Genomic DNA, 24,580 nt, shown 5'->3' on the forward strand with positions numbered 1-24,580 from the left:
AAACCCAATTTGTATCTTCACTTTGTACCCTGGCGAATCAGCCTCGAGAGACCTAAGGCGAGCCCAAGTAACCCCTGGGCGGCCTGGAAGGGGTCCGGTGGCCCAGGACCACTACGAAGAACACTCGGGGTGGGCGTCTGGTCGGAGCCGTCGGTGGGAAGGCCGACGGCTCCCAACCCCCAGCCCAGGGTGGCTGGAGATGCCAGGTCGTTGACGTTACCTCTAGGCTTGAGTTGGGGGGGCGCCCCAGCTCAGCCCCGCCCCAAGCCCCCACTCTCCCGGGCCCCTCCCAGAGGTGGAGCCGCCGGCCCCGCCCGGCCCAGTTCGGGGGCACGGGGTGGCTCGATCCTTTCCCGGCTGGGGAAGGGGGAGAAAAGGAGGGGGAAGGGCTCTAATTTCCCTCTCGGCTTTCCAATTGGTCAGGCTTGATCTTTCTCAAGGGAGGGCGGGGAGAAGAAGCTTCCCCATTGGTCGGCCCCCTCGGCCAATCCCTAAAGGCTTCGGGCAGAGGGGCGGGGGGGCAGTTTGCGGGGAGCCGCGGCGCGGGTGGTGTAGGGGAATCCGTGTCCCTGACTAGAAGGTTCTGCGGACCGCCGTCTAGCCCAGCCCAGTCCAGCCCCAGGGCCAGACCCGGACCTTCTTCGCTGTCCCAGAGCGCCGTTTTCCCAGTGCTGTCTCCCGGGACGCCACGCGGAGCATCCTAAGTAGCTGCTGTCGCCGTCGGGGGCTCAGCCAGGGAGGCAGAATCCACTGCTGCGGACGCTGACACGCGGGACCGGACTCGAGAAACTAGCGCCATGACCCACTTCAACAAGGGCCCTTCTTACGGGCTCTCAGCCGAGGTCAAGAACAAGGTATATGCAATCGGCTGGGCCCGGGATAGGTCCGGACGCGCGGCGTTGGTCCTCGCCTGGGGCTAGGCAGGGTGGGGTGCTTTCAGGGGCTGGGGAGGGAGACGGCTGCGCGGAGTGGCAGGGTCCTTCCGCCCCCCCGTGTGACCCTTATTGCTCTCCTCCTCCTCCGGCTTTGTTCCTGCGCAGCCAAGCTCCGGGAGGACTCGAGGTATCTAGTTGCGAGCCGGGAGCTGAAGCCTAATGTTAGCTTTCCCCTGTCTGGGCGCACCCCCACCCCCACCTTGGACCATTAACGTTTGCTGGATGGGGCGAGGGCGCCTGGGACCGCGTCTGGCCCGCGCCGAGATGGGGTGGACGCCCCTTCCTCCCTCCCGGGGCCATCCCCTTCTTCGGCTGACTGCTGGCCGACCGACCCCTTCTGCCTCCTCCTTCCCTCCCTTCTTCCTTCCTTCCTTCCTTCCTTCCCTCCCTCCCACCTACCTCCTCATCCCTCGGCCCTCGGCCCACGGTGAATCTGGGCGGCTACGTGGCCAAATCCCAGGTCCCTTATTGTTCCCTCCCAGCCCGGGGGAGGAGGGAGGGTGGGATGCTGCGCGCTTGGCTCGCAGGCTTGGGTTGTTCCAGCCTCCGCGCAGCTCCCCGCTTTCTCCAAGCGCTGGGACCGGCGGAGGTGGTGCTCCGGGACCTCAGCGGAGCACAATGGCCTGGGGAGCTGGGTCCCAGCCGTTGTCCCAGCCGGAGAAGCCGAGCATTCGCTGGAGGTGCATTTGGCTGAGGACTTGGGAACTTGTGCTGCGTGCTGCCAAGTTTGCAGCCTCTACTCTCTTCTTAGCCTGGCTATCTTTTGTGCCTTTTTTTTAAGTGCCCTGCAATAATGAAGGCATGGGTGTGGATTTGAGTGTTTGGGCTTCATAGATAGCGCTTTTATCTTTAATCTTATGCTGAGCCCGTTGGTTTGTTTTGCCTGGTACTGGCTATGTGGATATTTGCCTTCTTTGAGATCTTTTGGTTTAGGGGAAAAAGATGAGAGGAGTTTCCTCCTCCTCCCCCCCCCTCCCTAAATCCCCTTCTTCCTTCCTCCCTCCCTACATTCCAAGCACATTACATCAGGGGCTTCTGGGGGGGAAGAAACCGACCAATCGGAGCGGATCCGTGCACAGAATGCTCATTGTCTCTCCTTTTTGCTGTTGCAGCCAAAAGAGAGCCACAAAGCTGGGCTGCTGTACTTCAATTTCCATTAACCTCCTGGGAACCGAAGCATTTCAGGATTGCCATTGAATTCACCTGACTGCCTGGTGTTTTAAGAATAGCTTTATGTTACACATTGCTACTGTCAAACATATACAACTAGCACTGGAATGGCCTTTTGAACTGGTGCTAATTATAGAGATTTTGCCGTCTCCCAAGAGACATTCTTTCTTGTCTGCTTGCTTTCCTTCCACTCATTTCCCCCAAGCGACACAATAAGAAAGTGCTTATCCTGGCTCAATTTTTATTCGGTTTTTAATTTTCACTATATGTGTGATATATGCATATGTGCATATTATATGCATATGTGCATATTATATGCATAATAGATATCTGTAATATATTTGGTATATATAAAATTTAACTTCAGGGATTGTGATATGTGTTTTAAAAAAGGGTTTTTAAATATCTTAGTTGAAATAGGACAAAGAAGATAAATAATTTGGATTGTTAGAAACTAAATTGTAGATGGTTGCAAATTTTACAGCAGTCATCCTTGCGGAGGGAATTTGAGAAGGCTACTGAATAATCATTCAGTAGAATTCTTATTTTGGAATGCCTTTTGGGATAGCAGGAAAAACAACAATAAGCATACATTTTAAAGCCTTTGAAAAATTTTTTAACCCTAGCTGGTTATGCTTTTAGGACTTCAGTAACAATTCTCTTATTTCATTGAGGTGGAATTTCTTCCTCTTACTTGCTCTCATCTCATATTTATCTTTACAATTCTAGTCCATTTTCTCCCATAAGCTCTCCAGAGGATCCACCCTTGCTGGAAGCATTCCTTTGGCTAGTTTTACATTTCCTTAGTACCAATGCAGCACTCAAAGTGGCCATTTGTTATCATCCCTTCCTCTCCTCATCTTCCCAGCCTGCCTTCTTTTTTGATTTTCTGTTTTCTTAGTTTAGGGAGTTCATTTTAGGAAAGAGATTGAAATCTGTTTGTGTTAGTTGCCCATTGAGTTACTCACAACTGTAATTTTTCAAAGACTGGTTTCCAAGATTCGTAGCCATACAACATTGTGGGAAGATATTTATATTAATTTTTTTTTTAATTTATCAAGCTGGGGAATCAATTGAAATTTGTCTAAAGATCTTCACAGTCTCAAAGCAACCAGCCTTTTCATTTCACGTATTCTGGACCAAGTGTTGCTGTAGATTCCTCAGATTGTAGTCTGGATAAGAGGTGTCAGACACATGGATCTCAATACTGAATACAGCCTGAACCAGATTAAAATGTAATTGAGGGATATTTGACAAAATCAATAAAAATAAAATGGAATATAGTGGTTTTCTAAATCAACATGGAAGCCTCAGGGATCCTTAGTGGCCCCATTGATCTGAACTATAGTAATTTTTTTTTTTTTTAACCCATTGAGGTTTTTCCTTTATAGATTGTGAAACCAATCTCTTGAGTATTCATAGTCGACTTTGAGGAGCTCCTATGATTACTTAATGGCGTTCACCACAATATTGTCCACTGATGGAAAGAAACCTATTTTTTTGCCAAGAAATATTTAATGCTCTTCATTTAGAAACAAGGATCAGTTAAACTGTGTTTTTTAGCCTAATAAATTTAGCAGGTTCCTGTTTCTTTGTTAAATATATTTGTTATGTATAATAAATATGTGCCTGTATATTATATTATATATATAATATGCCTGTATTTATGTGTTTGCATATATATGTAATTGAAATATATATGTAATTGAATTCTCCAAGTACCAAGCTTCTACATCATTATTTGATAATGTGCATATTTTTAGGAAATGATCCCAACAAACTACTTTGGCATTAAAAAAATCAGTTCTTACCATTATGTAGACCTGCTTTTAAAAGGAGAATCCCTCCTTTTCCCCTCTTCCATTTCCAGATCCATTGTGTAGGTGTTAAAAGTCACTTCAAATTTCTGTTTGCTTAGAGGAGCAATAACATTTTAAAACATGCTTTGATACTTTTGTGTCAATTCATGAATATGCCTCGCATGTTCATATAAATTAATAGCTATAGTTTCATGAAAGGGGGGGGAGGCGATGACTACTCTTGGCCGGAAGCAATAATGTCTCTTAGCCTTTTGTATAGTTCTCCACATATGTGAGAGGTACAAATAATTTTGGCAGTCCTTCAAATGGCTTATTTTTCTTGGCAGTGAATGATTGCTATACTTTGCAGAAAAATGGGGAAGTTCCTGCCCTTTCCTAATTGGTCATTGAGTACATAAAAGTTACCATTTAAAGAAGCTTTAAATACCAAGTGGTATGTAGTGTTTAATAATCGCTAAAATTATTGTAGGTACTATGTAAAGGCTGAGACAGAGCTATATTATCTCATTTGATTGCTACCTTCTGAAGTGTTATTATGATGCTAATTTTACAGATAAGGAAGCCTGAGAAAGTTTAAAATGACTCCCTCAGGGTCTCAAACTAATATGTCTAAAGCAGCATTTGAACCCAGATCTTCCCGACTTGATCCGATGCTCTGTCTACTATGCCAAATGCTGCTTCTTAATAAAACCATAAAATAGGATTATAAAATATAAAATTGGCTGAGTCCTCAGGGTTCTCTAGTCCAGTCTGTACCTATTTAGGAATTTATTGTATAGCAAAACTGACAAATTGTTGGGAATTTTCTAAAAATCCAAAGCTTAAAATCCAATTTTTCACTCATTGCTCCTAACAAATGAATATTAGGTGATAGGTGTCACAGATCTAAGGATTTTCATCCTTTTCTAGAAGACTTACAGTGAAGGAAAACTCACAGTTCCCATCCCAAATGGAATGAACCATTTTGGTGTAGCTCTACAGTAATTGTTAGGAAGCTTGGATTTACTCACTCGTTGTTTCTAATTCTCTAGATACCAACAATTCTCAAAGTTATCATGTTCACCTCCAAGACTTTTCCAGGATTAAACAACCTCAATTTCTTCAGGTCATATATTTTATGACCCTTCCACTTTCTAGCAGTCTCAATGAAGTGGCTCCTGCAGCTGAGAAACTGAAGGATTCTATCATTCTGGAAAAACTGATTATGAGCCTGAATTCTTAATCTAAGGGCCAGTTTAGCCACTTTTGGAAGGCTTATTATTACTAAAGTGGGTATAAAGTGATAGAATTTTTTACACTCAGAAATTAGTGAAGAGGATCTTGTAAATTGTAGAGGAATTTAACTTAACACTAATGAAATTATAGACCTTTAAATGTTATTACCTTCAATCAGAAAGTCCGAAATTTGAGGGAGCTTACTTTGAAAAGAGAACATTGTTACATCTGAGAGTTGAGTAGTGTTCTCTTCAGAGGGCATCTGAAATGAAAAAAGGGGTAGGGAGATATCTAAAGACAGATTAAAGACAATTGTGAGTCTTCAATCTTAAATAAGCCTGAATTCAGTAATTGAATTAAATATTTGTTAATCATGGGATTCATGCTAGACTCTACTAATTGCTTGGAGGTATAAAGATGCAAGTGAATCCTCACAGAGCTTAAATTCTGAGGTATGAACCAAGATACTAAAATACTAATGAATATAGAGTAGAATCATGAATTTGTTTACTAAAACAAATTGTTTGTTTACTAAACCCTTGTGTATGAGAACAAAAATTTTGTGAGGGACAATATAGATTTTGCACATTCATTCCCTTAAGGATAAGGACAAAGACCAGGAGTCAATTCAGAAAGTTTGGGCAAATCCACATTGGATTCATCATCTTGAAAATTCTGAAAAGTGTGCAATTTGGTGATTTCTAATATTTGAGGTGAGATTAGGTTATTCATGATGACATATACTTGCATTTCCTCAATGCCACTGTAAAGACACCATTTCAACAAAACAGTTTTTTGCTTTAAATTCACATAGTTTACAACTTTGAGTAGGTGAGATTCAGTCATCTTGAAGGCAGATCCCATGTCATTTATCTTTCCATGGTACCTACCAGTTTTATTCATATTAAGTGCTTAGGAATGAAGAATTAATTAAAATAAGTTACTTCAGCTTCTTAGTTGTAAAAGATCAAAATTCTGTTTGTTAGCATTATAATTGCTTAAATTAATATAGCTTTAAAATTAAACTCGGTACAAACTGCTGTGACTTCTTATTGCCTCTGATAAAGTGTATGAACCATGTGCCTGGTTTTAAATCTTTTTTTTTTAATAGGAGGAAATGCTAAATTTCACTTGGATGTTAAGAAAAAGAAAGGTATATTTTTAAAAATTCACATTCATAGACCTGAAATCTAGCCTTGCATCTCTTGGATCACTAACCCCTTGTTAAGAATTTAACAACTTAGGGGCAGCTAGATAGCTCAATTGGTCCTGGAGTGAAGAGGACCTGAGTTTATATGTAGCCTTAGACACCTAATACTTTACTAATTATGTGTCCCTGAGCAAATTACTTAATCCCAATTGCCTTGCCCCCTCTAGAAAGAAAGAAAAGAACTTAACAATTCTTTAAATACCTTCTCATTAATATGTAAAATTCTGGACTTTGACAGTAACTTAGGGTAATAAATTCTCCTTTGAACCTTTACAGTTTGGCTCACTACTCTTGTCTTTCCTGGCCAGCACTACTTGTATTTCTATAACTTGGGAAGATAAGGTAGATAAGAGGACCTTAATGAGTGAATGGTAAATCATTTATTTAGAGCTTATTTTGTACTAGGCATTGTGCTAAGTGGTAAAGAATCAGATGCTAACAATAAAGATAGATCTTGCTCTATAGGAACTTAAAATCCATAAAATGGGAGCAAGTGAGAGGAGACATGGTTAGAGATGTGCATCCCTGACTATGAGCTACCCATCAAAACCCAGGATCCTAAGAATAAAGTCTACTTGCAGAGGCAAAGTGAGGATGAAATTAAATGTCTCTCAGTATAGACTTTTTGATTTGGAAATATCAGGAAAACTGGGGAAAGCACTGGACCTGAAGGATTGTTTCCAGCTGCTTCTGATATTATGAGTTGTGTGACTCTGGACAAGTCACTTAACCTTTTTCAGGGTCAGTTTTTTCATCTATAAAATGGAGATACCAGCACCTATCACACAGAAATTGGTGTGATATTAAAATGAGAATACATGAAAGGCTTTGTGCAATTTTGAAATTTACATCTAAGTTCTATTAAGTTGAAGAGATTTACTTGGCATCCTACATAGCTGCTTGTATTCTTCAAGGTGTCCAGAAAGAGACTTTTATAGTTGACTGCCTGAACTGAAGTAGCATTTCTCAGCTTTTAGGATTCTTTTTCATATATACAAACCAAATCTTTCTAGAAATTCAAGTCCCTTTTCTCTGTCACTGGTTTTAGTTTTGTTGTCTTTTTAACTGAATAAGTTTTGCAAGCAGGAAGACCTTATCTCCTACTTTTGTTTTCTCATAACTGACATTGATTCAAAACTTTATCTTTTTTTTCTCAGCAGCTGTTAATCCAAGTGGTATTTCACTTATTCTCTCTTCTGCTGTTCCCCTGTAGCATTTTAGTCAACTTGCTGCTTGTTAATCTTTTTTTTTGGGGGGGGGGGATTGACGGGGAGGGGAATTTTTAAATTACCTTTGGTTTTTGGCTTACCAATAGATATAATTTAACCATTCTGTTCTTCTTATTGAATCTAAATTGAGGATTATTCTGACAAAAAGATTAAGATCTTTAAGATATGCTTATAATTTTCTTTTTCATTAAAAAACTACTTTCAATTGAAAATCTATTTTCTTTTCTTGTCTTGCCCTTATTGCATAGGGAGAAAAATGAGAACCTTACAACAAATGTGCATAGTGAAGCAAAACATTCCCGTGTTAAGACATATCCAAAAAATACATACATCAAGGCCTTCAACTTCTTTATCAATACTTCAGCAGGCCTGTAAAAATATCTGTTCTGTGTGTTGGTCAGAGTTTATAAGACTTTAAAAGTTTGTCTTTATAAGATGGTTGTCATTGTACACCTTTTTTTCCTAATTTCATAGAAGTTTCCCCAAATTCTCTGAAACTGTCCCTTTTATCATTTCTTAAAGCACAATTATATTCCATTCCTATATGCTGTAATTTTTTCAGCCATTCTCCACTTGATAGACTGTACTCACAGAATTTTCTTCTCTTTGATCTTTTTGCAGTGTAGATACTGTGGTATTTCTGGGTGAGGGAGTCTGCTCGGCTTAGTAACCTAGGGACATAGTTTCAGAATGTTTGGATCATATCTTCAACAATGTGGCCTTTGGGTTTTCTTGTAGCCTCGTTAACATTTATTTCCCTTTTTATCATCTTGGTCAGTCTTATGCATGTGAGGTGGAACTATAAATTCCTTTAATTTTCATTTCTCTAGTAGTAATTTGGAAGTTCTTTTTCATGTACTTATTGATAGATTAAATTTCTTTCTTTGAAAACTGTCTATTCCTCTTCTTTGACCAACTGTCTATGTGATTTTACTTAGAAGTATAGAACTGATCATATTAACTCCTCCCCTACTTCAGTACAACCTCCAGTATGGCTCCCCATATTGCCCCTTAGATAAAGTCAAGTCAAGAAACATTTATTAGACATCACTATATGCTAGGGACTATGCTAAGTGCTGGGATACAAAGGACTAAAAAGGGTGACTGATGGTAAAGATTTTTGGTCCTTATTTTCCTTCACTTAAATAACCTCAGAACTCTACCTCTGAATATTTTTTAAAAATGAAAAGGGAAAGACACAATGGTTATATACATATGTGTGTATATGTATTCAAGTATTAAAGGAAAATTTTATTGGATTTTCTGATCCTTTTTATGTAGGGTTGAAAAATATCTTAGTGCCTATTCTGTCCCAGGTATGATAAGGATATAAACAAACACAGGCCTTTTCTTTAGGGAGCTCCTAAAAAAGATAATTTCCCTCCCTTCCATATTCCCCCCTCTCTTCATTGTAGTGGTTAAAGCTGCCTTTAGATCCAGGAAAATCTGGGTTCAAGTTTTGCCTGACACCTACTGGCTGTTTGTCCTTGCAAGTCATTTTTCCATGTTCCAGACCTTTCTCTAAAACTAGCTGTAGAGAAGGAGCCAGGCCTGCATTATTTGTAGGTATTTTCTTATCCCAGAGTTCTCTGTAACAATCCCTATCTCTACCTAGATAAAGAAAACCTATTTTTCTTTTCTGAGATAAAACCTGGCCCCTATCTCCTGATTGCAAATACCACATCACATTGTTCGAAAGCCACTAGGGGTGTGTGTGTGTGTGTGTGTTGCAGGGGATCCCATTTCTTTGTGAGATTAGGTTTTGGGTCATTTGGGTCTGTTCTTTCTCACTTTGGTGATGTGAAGAAATGAGTATCCCAACCATCTCCCATCAGTTGAAATAACATAAAATGAGGTTCATTTGATACATTTGTCTTATTGGTCTTCTTATGTTTTGGTGAGGTCATTTAAACCCAAGGCCTAACAGATTTGTGCTGAATTAATAGTCATTTTGTACTTTTGTCCATTTTCTCTCTGCCCAGAGGTGTGAAGTATGTTTCATCTTCGGTCTTTCAGAATTTAGTAATTGTACTGGTAATTTATTGAAATTTGTCCAGCTTTCTCTAGTGGGAAACAAATTTTGTTTCCAGTTCTTTGCTATAACAACAACAATTGCTGTAAATACTTGCTTGTATTTATTGGTAATCCTTTGATCTTGCATTTAGCTTCTGACTTTGATCTTTTGGGGGTATATGTCTCATGATATTGATGAGTCAGGGTATAGTCATAGCTTAGTGCTTGTTGTTTAGTTGTGTCCAGTTCTTTATGATTCTCTTTGGAGATTTTCTTGGCAAAGATACTAGAGTGGTTTGCTGCCTTTTTTTTTTTTTTTTTTTTTTCTCCTTCATTTTACAGATGAGCTTCTTGGGCAGAGTTAAATGATTTGCTCAAGGTCACACAGTAAGTGTTAGAAGCCAGATTTGAGCCTCATGGAGGAATCTTTCTAACTTGGGCCTGGCACTCTTCTACTGTGCCTCCAAACTGCCTACGGCCTATTGATGGGGTCAAGAAATTATGGCTACAGAGCTGAATGGCTGCTGCTTGTTTTTGTAAGGGCCAGCTAGTTAAATAAGAATGGTTTTTACACTTAATAAATTAACACTTTTTTTAAAAATTGCAAAAATTACTTTTAGTTCTGGAGCACAAAACCAGGCTAGGGGCCCTGGTTAGCTGACCCCGAGCTTTAGTGGCCTTTTTGGCTAATTTCTTCCAATGGAAGGACCATTCACAGCTCAGCCAGTAGAGCTTATTGCTTCTTTTTTTGGTCTTCTTCCCCAGTGTTATGAGTGTGAGGTGGTCTTTTCATGTGGTTTTTGATAACTTGCATTTTGGGGGGGAATTATCTGTGCATATTTTTCTGATAACCTATTATCCTTCCTTTCCAGGACTTCTTGATTTTTCTCCCCTTTCCTCTAGTTGTCAGTAAGAAGAATTTTCACTGCCAGAGCCGTCTTCAGTTCAACACAAGTGGATATGGTTTTTATCATTTGAAATAGGAAAGATGAGTTACTTTCTGCTTGGCTGCAGCAGGGTCTTTGCATCCAGCTTGCAGCTGAAAGACTTCCTCTCTCTTGTCTTTTCCTATTAGAAAATGAGTTCTTGGAGACGCAGGGGCTGCCTTGCTGTTTTCTTTGTATCTCCAGATTTAGCCCAGTACCTCACACTTGCTGTTTCTTTCTCATTTGCCCTTTTGTTCACTCTCTCAGCTTCCCTCATTCAGACCTTCCTCTCTGGTCTATTAAATAGCTATCTGATTGTTCCTGCTCGCTTGAAACCTCTCCCCTTTCTGAGCCATCCTTTATACACAGGTTTGGCCATGTAGTAACAGACCCACAGTGGCTCCTAGGGAGCCTCTATCTGGCATTTCAATCCCTCTGTCATCAAGCACCATCTTACCTTTCCAGTCTCCCTCCCCTTCACATGACATCCATTTCACCCAGACTGAACTATCACTTGTTCCTTGCACTTAAGATTCCTTCTTTTTCATCCTCTGGGCATTTGTACAGGCTTTCAAGGGACCTGGAATTCAGTCTTTCAGATTATCTTTCTAAATAAGAAAGGAGTACTTGGAGCTAGGTGGGACTTCAAGTATGCTGTAAGATTACAGTGGGCATATTCTTAGTTATTTTTTGTGAATGAATTAATGAAAAAAGCTTTTGTTGATCATTACTATGTGCCAGGTACCATGCTGAGTATTTATTTTTTAAATTAAAGCTTTTTATTTACAAAGCATATGCATGGGCGATTTTTCCAACATTGATCCTTGCACAAACTTTTGTTTCAAATTTTCCCCTCCTTCCCCCTCGCCCCTTGCCTTGCTTGGCAGGTAATCTTATACATGTTAAATATATTAAAATACATTTTAAATCCAATATAATCCAATATAATACATATTTATACAGTTATCTTGCTGCACAAGAAAAATTAGATCAAGAAGGAAGGAAAAGAAAAACTGAGAGAAAACAAAATGCAAGCAAATAACAAAGTAAGAATGCTATTGAGTTTCACACTCTGTTCCCACAGTCTTCTCTCTGGATGTAGATGGCTCTCCTCATCATTGAACAGTTGGAACAGGTTTGAATCATTTCATTATTGAGAAGAGCCATATCCATCAGAATTGATCATTGTATAGTCTTCTTGTTGTATAGTGATCTCTTGATTCTGCTCATTTCATGTAATATCAATTCATGTAGGTCTCTCCAACAGGCTGTGTATTTTTAAAAAAGAAAGAAATCCTCTGATCTCAAAGGCTTATCTATGTATGAATTGGCAAAAAATAGCCAAAAAGTAGACTGGTCATGTGGCAGAAGGAAGGGTTAACAGGAACTTTTCCATCCAATCTGCTTCTCTAATGTAGCTGAAAACCCCAGATGTGTTGTCTCTCCCAATTAGAATGAAATCCTTGAAGGCGTGCCAGAACTTAGCATAATGCTTGGCACATAGTATGTTCACTTAATAAATGGTTCTTAATTTACAGGCCACTTGAGTGCCCTTCACTTGGAAGAAAGCTTCTAGTCTAACACATAACCAAATAAGAATCCTGTTTGACGTACCCACAATAAGTTGTTATCCTTTTTGAAAAAATTTCACTTTCTATCTTATTCTCTGCAAATGAGGTGCCTCAACTTATAAAATTAAGCCCTTTTCATGGCCTAATTCCCTGATAATATGGCTCACCAATAATATAGTTTATGTTCCTTTTTTTAAAAAATTGAGATTAAAAAATCTTTATCATAAAAATATACTAGTTCCTCTTTTTCTGACTTCTGATAAGGAGGAAATTTGTTGCTTTATGAAGCAGCCCTTGGACATGTGGAGAATGAGATTCTTGGCTTGATGAGACTTTGAGCATGTTGAGTAGATGTCCCTTCTTAAAGTAGAGGGTCCGCTTGATGCACCAGATACTCCTCATCTAATTCCCCCTTCCAGGCATGCTACTTTTAGCCATGGCAACTGCTGAAGGATTCTGGATGAAGAAATTGTTGCGATTAAAACCCTTGGCATCTAGGGCCAACTTAAGGTGGACAGCTGCCTCCCTGGTCTGTGGGTCTTCGTCAGCTTGGCGGCCAAGTACATTCCTCTGTTCCTCTAGCCAGGCATCTTTTTCACTATGTTCAGGGGCCCCCCTGGCATCAGTGATTGGGTAGGACAGGTTATCAGACCTACTGGGGCTTTCTCTGCCCTGATCAAACAACTTGCAATGACCACTGTGCAGGGAAATTAGGGAATAAGGGAGATAAGGCAGGAGGAGGAAGACTATCTTTGTGACTTCAAAAATGTGAAGATAGCTAATGTTCATTCACATTCCTACAGCCTTTCTCTTAGTGAGCATCTACAGTGCCTTCAACTCTTCCTTATGTTCTGCTTCTCCCATCAACCTGATCCATATTTCTGATCATTTCCTAATTTGTTATTTTCCTTTTTAATAAGTTGTATCCTTCCTTTATTGGATATTTTGCATCTACAAATGCAGATTGATGGTACCTTAATGATTTAAACCACCATGTTGCATCATTGGCTCATATTGCACATGTAGTCAACTAAAATTCCTAATTTCTCCTATGAACTACTGATGTCTTAACAAGTTTTCCCCTGTTATCCATACATGAATCTTTGCATTTCTTTCAGATTTTGTGTTTAAACCAATTTTTAACTTGTCCAAAGACCTTGGCATACTACTAATGTCTTCCATAAAGGTTGAAATGAACTTGTACCCAAAGAATATCAATTTTATGTTCCAAATTTTTCTCTTTCTTCTCCTCTCCTTCTTTCCCAAGACAGCAAACAATCTGATAGAGGTAAAACATGTGCAATTCACCTAAACATAGTTCCATATTCGTCATGCTGAAAGACAACAAAAATCAGATCAAAAGGAAAAAAACAAGCAAGTAAACAAACAACAGAAGGTGAAAATACTATGCTTTGATTCACATTCAGTGTCCATAGTTCTCTATCTGGATATGGATGATACTTTTTAAAAAATTAATTGTTTTTTATGTATTATGTAAAATAATTTTTAATTTTTGTTTTCAAAATATGCATGTATAATTTTCAGTATTCATTATTGCAAAACATTGTATTCCAGAATTTTTCCCTCCTTTCCCCCAATCCCCTCCCCTAGATAGAAACTAATCCAATATATGCTAGACATATGCAATCCTTCTGTACATATTGTGGATAATACTTTCATAAGTCTATTGAAATTGCCTTGAATCACTTCACTGTTGAACATCCAAATCTGTCACAGTTGGTCATTACATAATCTTGTTGCTGTAATACAGTGTTTACCTGGTTCTGCTCACTTCAGTCAGCATCAGTTCATGTAAGTCTTTCCAGGTCTTTCTGAAATCAGCCTGCTGATCATTTCTTACAAAACAATAATATTCTGTTATTATTGGTCCAGTGGGTGACCCTGGGTAACCTTCATCTCTGTTGTCTAGGTGCTCTCTGCGCCTGCTCCAGCCGCCTTCATGGCTTGCCCATCTCCCCCCGGAGAAGGTGAAGCAGTTCCCCTCCCTCACCAGCAAGTTTGAGCCTTATGGATTACCCTCCCCCTGGTTTGACTCTGTTTCTTAAAATAACAGCAACTCTCACCTGGGCTACCAAAGAGCTGTAACCTCAGGACTTCACCCTGATTATAAAAAATGGACCAGAGAATACAGATGGCGGCTCCCTCTTTGTGTCCCATGCAGAGCATATAGTGAGCCCCAGCTTTTTCAGTCTTTTTTGAACAAATTGGAACCAGAGTTTAACAAGAAGAAGAGAACTCTTGAGAGGAGGGGGCACAGGTACTGGTGGCTTTTGTCTCATGGTTGTTTTTTTTTTTTCAGTATCAGTGTCATACTGAATCTTAAAAATAATAGTTAACATTCTAACACTTACATAGAGCTCACTGCGCCATGTACTGTTTTAAGTGTTTGCAGTCATTAGCTCATTTGATCCTTAAAACCACCCTGGCAGGGAGGGGCTGCTGTTATTCCTATTTTACCATTGAGGAAACTGAGGCAAACTGAGGTGACACAGCTTCCCCAGACCCAACACTGCCTCCCAGCCACCTATTCTATTTTGGTGTTTTCCTCATAAAGTGTAGTGAGCAGTGTTTTAGGGAATAAGAGAGGTTTGTGAGGTGCTTTGTGTGATCTTGTTGACTTCTCTGATATAAAGGCTGGACTTGTCTGGACTTGTGGTAACTATCAGGTAAGGACATTTACTCTCAGGGGAGGTCAGCATCCCCTCCTCAGTTATAGAGGCAGAGGACTGCCTCTAGTGCTGAGACATCTGGGGCTTTGCTGACAGTTACAGTCAACTTGTGTCGAGGCAGGACCTGAACCCAGATGTTCCTAACTTCTCTACCCAGCCTCTGCTTCTTGAAAGTGTGGAATTAGGAAATCCATCTGTATTGTGGATTATAAAATCCTGAAACTAGATGAAAATAATGTGGTATTTAACTTTCCTAGTGGTCTATGATAATTTTGAATTCTTATCCTATCCTTGAGTCTAAATGAAACATTTATATGAAAAGGTGCAAAAAGAAAAACTGTATCTAGATTCCCATTCTTCATGTAACAATACACAAAAGGGTTTCAGTAAAGCAAGGCTTAAATCCAGGAGGCATAAGGCAGATTGTGAAACAGATTGTTTCCCATGCAATCACATGAAAAGCTTATGTACATGTTGTCTTTTTTATTTTTTTTAAACAAAAGTTTCCTTTCAAACACTATATATATTTACATGTTGGTTACTTGATAAAAGAGCAGGTACTTGGATTTAGGATATAAAAGTGTCAAGTGTAGAGTATTTATATATGTAAGGTTTTAAGAAGTCTTGTATTTCATAGCAATGCAATACATACCAAGATAAACAGACACCAGAAAAAAGTTTTTTGATTAGGAAATGAAGGTGTGTAATGTGGCATGAATGACAGTATGTAATTAAGTAAAGCACATGTAATCACTTCTTCCACTTTTATATACTATAAGCCAAAAAGGCAAAAAAAAAAAAAATTACAAATTAAATGGGTATTGATTTCATAATATTGGAAGAAACCGGGTACAGAGAATAGGAGCAAATCATTTCTGTCCCTTTTAAAAAAGGTTTTGCTAAAGAGGCTTTTTAATTTGTAACCATGTTCACATTGTTGATATTAAGCCCATATCATGGAATATTGTATATTATACATATATGCCATATATATATATATATATATATCTCCTGATAGGAGGACTTCTGTGGGTGTAGAATTTGATCTTGAAAATATCAGGTTTGTTTTTTAATTTTCTTGTGATTACTCAAAGCCATGCTGACCCGAAGGAGCCTGTCTTTTCTGCACTTGTGTTCACAAAATCTTTTTGGAGGAAGTGTGGATAAGCAATAATTTATGTGAAGAAGCCTCTGGGGCCATATGATAAGAGCCCCAAAGAAGCTGCTGCAGTGATCTCAATATAATGTTCGTTTTGTCCTGCCCAGAATTGATGTCCAAGAGTGTGGAAATAGTGTTTCTACATGGACTGGTTGATTGAAAGAATGGGAATTTTTAGTATGTAGGAACAGGAGTTGGAGAAAATTGGGGGTACAGGCAGGGCAGGGTAGACACCTTGCTTACCCCATCTTTCTGGCATCAACACTCATCACAGGCTTTGGAAAGGAGATGAGGGAGAGGAGAACCAGCAGCGGACCGTCCTGGCTGATCTTATGAACACCCCAATTCTTCATGGCTCCCCTCTTCCTTCATGACCTCTGCTTCTTATAGCTAATGCCCTCTTGTGTCAGGTAGTAGGTGCAACTTCTGCTAAAGACTGGTAATGGGGAGGGGATTTCCCCCTCCCCTTAGGCATTTGTTAAATTACTTCTGGCATGCCCACCACTTGTCTTGCTTGAGTTTGTGGCCCCCCACTTTAGAGAGCTAGTAACCTTAAATAATATCTAGTTCAAATGTTTCATTTTACCAGTGAGGAACTACGGTCCAAAGAAATTGGTAATTTAGGCAACCCCTCACAGGTGGTTTATAGTAGGCTCCAATTCCTTATTCATTACACAACAACACGATGTTTCTACCAATTTCTTTTACTTTTTACAAAAATGAATGTTGTCATCAAAATAGAGCAAGAACAGAGTCATGGGGTTTTCTGGGCACTTATTTCCTCTCCATGAATATCCTCCTTTTGAAAAAAGGATTAATTTAAAGATGATCTTGAAAATTTTCCTCAGAACACAAGGTAGCCTACAGAACATATTCTGTGACTCTTAACAGTTCCCATTTGAAATCTAGATGAGTTAAATCTACATAGTGTAATCGGTCACAGAACTAGAGCCTTTCTAATAATAATTAATGAGAAACTACCAGTTGGAAAAATATTAACTATCTTTTCTTCTGGATACTGCTACTATTTTGTTAAATGAAAGCTTTTTGTATTTTAGGTTAAAACAGGCAGACTTAAGTTTTCTCAATTTTTGGAAGGCTTCCTGAAATCTGCCAACTCTATAGTAGCTGTTTGAGATGGACTTTAGGGTTTATAGCATAGACTATGTAAAATAAAATTAAAACTATAAACATTTAAGAATCTGCTTAGTATCGTTCAGTACCCTTAATATTTTGGATAGAGCTCTAAAGATGTTTTTTTTAATCTCTGTATCCCCCGCACCTTTACAATGTCTTCTCTGTAGTAGACACTTAAATGTTTAGGTGGTGGCAATTGGATGTTTTTAGTACATTTAAATATTTAAGTCTCAAGTATTTTAAATTTCTAAAGATTTCAAAACTTGTCTCCTAAATAAATATTAGGTTTTTGAGGTGCATCTTTTTGTTAGCAAGGTTTTAAGAATAATGTGGTTTTGTCTTATGATCACTGAGAGATTTGTAGTTGTTCCATTTTTTAAATCAAATCTATTTAGAAATAATGCTTTTATATAATGTAAAAAAGCTGTTCCATTTCTCAACACCACACAATGTAGAGGGATAAGCATTGACAGGAGTTCTACTTCAGGTTTACTAGCTGATATGGAAGAGCCTCTGGGAAGGTGACTACATCTTTCAGAATATTTGCAAAAATGAGGGATTGGTCTATATGTTTATCTATATCCGTGTATTTGTCAGGGCTGCTATTTATATAAAAGCACATAAATTTTGTATGTGGACATTACTATAGTAGAGGTTTGGACCAAATATATGATCAATTGTTAATCCTTTAGGGGCTAATTTTTGGTCTTTTTCCTCTGAATTCTCTGCTTTTTCCAGATTATTCGATTTTCCTCCTTATCAACTATCTTCAGGGACATTTGAGGTGATATGACAGTGTACAGAACACTAGACCACAGTCAGCCAAACCCAGATTGTAATCCAGGCTCCACCACTCAATTGCTGTGGGATGCTGGGCAATAGGATATTCAGCCTCTGTAGCGCTCATTTCTCTCATGTGTAAACAAGAAACTTGGACCAGAATCGGGGCTTGGCAAATTATGGCTGACTTTGGCAGCCTATATTTTTGTATGGCCCACAAATTAAGAATGGCAAATAAAGTTTGGTTTTGTATTTGAAAAACAGATAGATAATCTCAAGGGCCCTTCTTTGTATCTAAAAGATACAGGTTAAAATTTAGTTAAAATTAGGTGTGATTTTTTTTTTTTAATACCTAGCCCTAAAATAACATATGCCCTTAATTAAAATAGGTAATAATATTTGGTTTGTAATGTAATTTGGCCTTTGAAATCACTGAGTCTTTTTTTATTTCTTAGTTTTGTAACAAGAAAGTTTTGAACCTCATAATGTATGTACCAATGGCCATGGCATCTACACTACCTTCTCTCTGTGGTGGTAGGAAGAGATGTTTGTGGCAGTTGGTATACCAACTTGTAGCACATTTTCACTGTGGAAGCAATGTTAGAAATCTAATCTTTAGAGGGCAGTATCAGTTTCTGCTAAAATATAGCTTTTTCTTAAAAAAAAAATCTGTGGGTAAGCCTGGGAATATAACCAGCATATTTAGTTTTAATTAATATAATTGTATATCCTGTATGGAAAAAAACGTATTGTAAAATCTAACAACAAATCTGGTTTCCCATGACTGTAACTCAACCCTACCCTCACAGGAGATGGCTTTACTTTCCTCTCTGCAAAGGAGTTCTGGCTGGAACTCCTTTGTTCCTCTGTTTTGTGCCCTCACCAGCCCGCCCACTTCCTAAATCCCACTGGTGCTGGTGTTGGAGGGTCCAGCCAGAGGAGGCCCCACTTTCAGCTAACTGGGCCTCCCTGGGCCCCTGGGACAACCTGGGCTCATTGAAGCTCATTCAGGGCTAGGACTTGAGCCTCAGGTCTTGCCTCTAAATCCAGAAGTCTTTTCACTCTGGTGATTGCACCTGAGCTTGTGCCTCCCATTGGCAGGCCATATCTCCTTCTGAAAAGACCAGTTCCAACTGGCCTTAAGTTCCCTTATGGCAACTCCATAAGGTCTAGAGCATCCTGCCTATAGAGTCCACAGCCACTTCTTTGAGCCTTCATCTTCCTAGAGTGTTGTCCTTCATCTTCTGACAAAATCCAGGCTTTTCCTTTTGTTTTGTTTTGAATCTTTCTTTATAGACTTAGTGGGATGTCTGGTACATTCATTTAGCAAGGGTAGTGTTATAGTTATTTCTAGATGTGTTTTGTCTTCTTACTAATCTGTAGGCCTCTTTAGGGCAAAACTATCTCGATTTTAAAATTTTAACTCATTCATGTATTGTATTATTTCATTGGTGGCATATCAATAGACAATTTATCCTTAAGGCAAGAGGGAGTTATTGAAGCTCCTTGAACAAAGGAAAGTTGTATGCTTAAACAGTGTCCCTATGGGAAGGATAAATTGGAGGAGAGAGATTGATTGCAGGAGGAGAGGGAAAACTTTGGCAATAGCTAGCTAAGTGATGAAGAGGTGTGAACCTAGGATTGAGTAGATAGAAGTAGAGGGAAATGTTAGGGGACAGGCAAGCAATATTTGGCAGCTGAGTGATAGATCTCTGGAAATGAGGGAAAGTGAAAAGTAAAGAGGACTCTCAGGTTGGAACCTGAGTGATTAGAAATATGGCCGATGACCTGTATAAAAATTCTGTTCAGAAGAAAGGGTAGAATTTGTTTTTGTTTTTTTTTGGGGGGGGAGAAATTGAATGATAATAAATGAGGTGGGTTTTTTTTGTTTGGGGGGGAGGTTTTGCATGTAAAAATTGAGATGCCTGTGGCAAGATAAGGCAGAGAAGAAATATATCGAGAAATTGAAGGAAAACTCTTAAGTGATGGGGAAAGGGAATGAGTTAAAGACACAAGATCTTTTACTTTAAAATTTATAAATCGGGGGACCTTCAAACAATCCAGATTTTACAGAATTAATATTTTTTCTTAATTATTTAAGAAATTTCTTAAGGAATTGTCTTAATTTTGTGATTTCTTTTTAAAACTGCTAACAAAACCCTAAAACTTTACTTTTCTTTAAATATGTTTTTTTATGTCACCTTTTAAAGGAAAAATTAGATGCATTTATTTGTGGACCAAAAAAAAAAATCCAGTCTGATTCCAAGATTGAGAATAATTAGAAATATTTAGGAAGCAAGGTAAAATGTGTTTTTTTTTTTTGTTTGTTTTTTGTTTTTGGCCTAGTTGTCCACAAAGTAAAACATAGCCAGTTTAACAAGCATTTATTTAGTGCTTGCACTGGACTACATACTATGTTCATCTGTAGGAATACGAAAGAAAGGCAAGCATCCTGCTCCTATGCTATAGAGAGGTGAAATGCAAATAATGATGAACATAGAGGATATATATTACATAAATTATATAAGTGGAGTGGGACTTCAGAGGCAGGCCCTAGTAGCAGAGGACCAGACTATAGCCTCCTCTATACTGAGGCAGAATTTGATCCCACATCTTTTTTGTTTTTGTTTTTTCGAAGCTAATTATTTTCAAAACATATGCACAGAAAATTTTTCAACATTGAACCTTGCATAACTTTGTGTTCCAAATTTTCCCCTCCTCCCTCCCAGATGGCAAGCAATCTAATATATGTTATATACGTTAAAATATATGTTAAATCCAATATATGTAAAGATTGATACAATTATCTTGCTGCACAAGAAAAATAAGATCAAAAAGGAAAGAAAATGAATAAGAAAACAAAATGCGAGCGAACAACAACAAAAAGAGTGAGAATGTTATGTTGTGTTCCACACTCAGTTCCCGTATTTCACTCTCTGGGTGTAGATGGCTCTCTTCATCACTGAACAATTGGAACTGGTTTGAATCATCTCATTGTTGAAGAGAGCAAAGTCCACCAGAATTGATCATTGTATAATCTTGTTGTTGCTGTGTACAATGATCTCCTCGTCCTGCTTATTTCACTCAGCATCAGTTAATGTAAGTCTTCCCCAGGCCTCTCTGAAATCATCCTGCTGGTCGTTTCTTACGGAACAATAATATCCCATAACATTCATATACCATAATTTGTTCAGCCATTCTCCAATTGATGGGCATCCACTCAGTTTCCAGTTTCTGGCCACTACAAAGAGGGCTGCTATAAACATTTTTGCACATGTGGGTCTCTTTCCCTTCTTTAAGATCTCTTGGGATATAAGCCCAATAGAAACACTGCTGGGTCAAAGGGACAGTTTGATAATTTTTTGAGCATAGTTCCCAGAATAGCTGGATCAGCACAATTCTACCAATAATGTATTAGTGTCTCAGTTTTCTCACTTGAGCCACATCTTAAGGAAAGCCAGCTGCTAAACTAACCCCCAAGCGAAAAAGAATCCCTGCTGCTGCCTCTGAAGAGAGTCTTGGGCCTCTGTTTGGAGCTTCCCAAGGAGGAGAACTCCCAGCCCCTGTCTCCTCAGCACGCTGCTCTCTACTGTGAGGTACTTTCCCACCAGCATTTTCTCCATTAGCACTTTCTGAATAAATCTGTGTGTTAAATCATATAATCTTTGCCTGTTCTCTTTCCTCACTTGGTATGGAGATCAGTAGGTAGGCATTTTGGGAATTCTCTTGGTCCTTTTGGGATCATGCATTATATCAGTTAAATCTTGGGTTGCTAAGGGAAGCTTTTGCACTAGGAAACAATTCGCATGATAGGATCATGGATTGAGTGCTTAAAGGGCCCTTTGAGACCCTCTGGTTTAGTCCCCCTCTGTTTACAAAATGAAAGGAGTGGTTGGCCAAGGAAGGTCATCTGGCCAGGAGAGAGTATCATTTCCAGTGCACATATGCCCAATAAGAAAGCTAGGTTCCATATTCTGAAGCTTTTTTATCATGTACTTTGACTGTATTATTAGGCCATTAGCTTTTGAGTAATGATGGATGTCATTGAGACGGTCTTGTAAATTGAGTTTATCAGTGCAGTTGAGTAATTTGCCCAAATGATACACAGCTGTCAGAAAGGAAGTGTTTGAGGCAGGATTTGAATTCAGATACTTTGTCCAGAGCCCCCTACCCACTGTACTATCCATCTGCCCAACAGCTATAATCCTACTGAATAAATGTCTAAAAGCATTTTCTTTGAGAAATTATGGCACTTGGAGCATTTGATGCTATACCCCAAAATATTTGTAACGGTACTTTTTATGATAGCTCATTAGTGGAAGTAGGTATACTTGAGTAACTAAACAAATTGTTATACACGAATGTAATGGAATATTGTGCTTTAAGAAATGATGAATGAAGTGATGTAGAGTGAAATAGGCAGAGCCAAGAAAATGGCATATGTGTGACTACGACAGTGTAAATCGGGAATGGGGGAATGTCAGGTCCACGAACTGAAAACTAGGAACAATGACCTCCCACTGCTTGAGTTCTGTAGCTGGCTAATTTTGTGTGGCCTGTGAGTGGTGTTATAAATATCCAAATGGCCCCTTGTGGCGGGGAAACATTCCCACACTTCCCATGTAAATGGAAAAAACAGTAACAGCAAAATATCAAAAGTAAATGTAACAACATTATGAAGATCAAGTGAGACTTGAATGAAAATATACCAGAAAACACCTCCTACCCACTATCTAGCACAGGTGGGAGGTCTATAAGTGTTGCTCATTGCGCAAGTGTTTGGGCTTTTTCAATGTATCAGCCAGTTATCTTTTTCCTCCTCCAAAAAAATACTCTTTGTTATAGCATTATTATATGGGATGTCTCTCTTGGAAGAGAGAGGGGGTGGTCGAGGGTTATATGAAGAGATATTTTACAAAAAGAAAGAAAGAAGAAAAGCCCCAAACAATTTGCAGATGACAAATTGGAGTGAACACAGAACCTAAAATTTTGTTTAAAAGAACTTAGATGGGGATTATTATTTGGTAACTTTTAAATTATTATTTGCTGACCCTAATACCCATTTTCTTTAAGAATGACAAGGTCATCTATGGAAAAAATTGATCTAGTGTTTTGAAGTGTATTGAGTTATGTTTCATACACTGATGTACTATTTGCATAGTAAAACTCAACTCATTTGTTGAATGGATAAAAGAACTAGAACATAATTTAAGTGTTACAAATTTATTTTGAAGGTGCAGAATTTATCCTGAATTTAATGACTAAGTACTTAATTGGTAACTAGTCATCTAGCTTTCTAAATTACTTGTTCATTTTCATTTTGCTTTCTGCAAAATTGCAAATATCAATTTGACTTTAAATTTTTGCATGGCTCTGGATATTTAGAAGAAAACTTTTCTTTAATTTTGTTACTCTGTGATAATGCTGTTTGGTAGAAAAAGCAGTATGTTTGGGAGATAGGAGTTTGATTTGAATCCCAGTTATACCAATTATTAACTATGAGTCCTTGTATAATTTTACCTTGCTGAGCCTCGCTGAAGAGTAATAGAATTTTTTGTATTATAATTTTTGTATTTTTAAATAATTCTACTTTAACGGTCATTTTTGAAATTTTTAAATTTCTCCCTCCCTTTGTCTCCCTTATCTATCCATTCAGAAGGCAAACAATAGGATACCAATTATACGTGTAAAGTCATATTCTGACTAGACCAGCCATTGAAATATCTAGGGTAAACTACTCTATAATATCAGCTTTAATCTTAATGGGTAACAGAAAGTCAATGTCAGCATTATTTTCAGATCTTTAACATTAAATTCCAAAATATCTGTCTACTTACAGATTGCCTCCAAATATGACCATCAGGCAGAGGAAGATCTTCGCAACTGGATAGAAGAAGTTACAGGCTTGAGTATTGGGACAAACTTTCAGCTGGGCTTAAAAGATGGCATAATCCTCTGCGAGTAAGTATTCATTTATCTAATAGATTTATTCCTATAGTTCCAACTTGTCTGTTTTTTTACTTTTCTTTGTGTATCTGTCTTTCTCTGCTCCAAGTCAAAATTCTTTTTACCTAGTTACTTTAAGAATCAGAATCACATAATAAGTTTACTTTAGTACTTTTATTTCTGGTTTTTGTGTTGTGGCTAATTTAATTTTTTTTTTCTTTTCAGACTTATAAACAAGCTTCAGCCAGGTTCAGTGAAGAAAGTCAATGAGTCTTCATTAAACTGGCCTCAGGTGAGCAGAAAACACAAAGCATAGAGGTCAAAAGTTTTGGTTGATTTCTGTGTAATGAACACTTCTGAGTTAGGTTTCAGCACAGCCATTTTTGTCAAAAATTTGAGTAATCGTGTCCTTTTAACAAAAGTACTAAAATATTCCCAGATTTCATGATTACAGATTTTTCTGACATCACTCTGTTGCTTGGGCATTGAGTGGTTAAGCAGCTTGTCTAAAGTCCGCTGCAGTCTGGGGCAGAAGGGAGTTAAGCTGGGTCCCGAGGCTTTTGTAACTAGTGCCTTGCTACCTCTTCACTCAGGCAGTATTCAAACACGTTTTGGAAATTGTAATAAAATAAAATAAATATTAATTTTACCTGACCATGTTTGCCACTGGAAAGTATTCAAGGACCTGTTTGAATGATTAAAAGTTTTATTCCTCAATGAACCTAAATCTGTCTTCCTCAAGTTTACTTTTATCTTTTATGTACTTGAAGATTTGCAGT

The 24,580-nt window shown here is 38.6% G+C and overlaps 1 protein-coding gene across 1 annotated transcript in view; it reads left to right on the forward strand.

The window, feature by feature from the left end:
- Positions 1-555: 555 nt before the first annotated feature.
- CNN3 (calponin 3) overlaps positions 556-24,580 on the forward strand; it is a 31,026-nt gene continuing 7,001 nt past the window's right edge. Inside the window, exons 1-3 of the mRNA XM_051993301.1 lie at positions 556-854; positions 23,695-23,816; positions 24,027-24,093. Coding sequence (XP_051849261.1) covers positions 798-854; positions 23,695-23,816; positions 24,027-24,093 — 246 coding nt within the window. The 5' untranslated portion in view covers positions 556-797. The remainder of the gene's footprint in view (positions 855-23,694; positions 23,817-24,026; positions 24,094-24,580) is intronic.

This window comes from Antechinus flavipes, chromosome 4 (assembly GCF_016432865.1).
Source record: "Antechinus flavipes isolate AdamAnt ecotype Samford, QLD, Australia chromosome 4, AdamAnt_v2, whole genome shotgun sequence".
Classification (NCBI taxonomy): domain Eukaryota; kingdom Metazoa; phylum Chordata; class Mammalia; order Dasyuromorphia; family Dasyuridae; genus Antechinus; species Antechinus flavipes.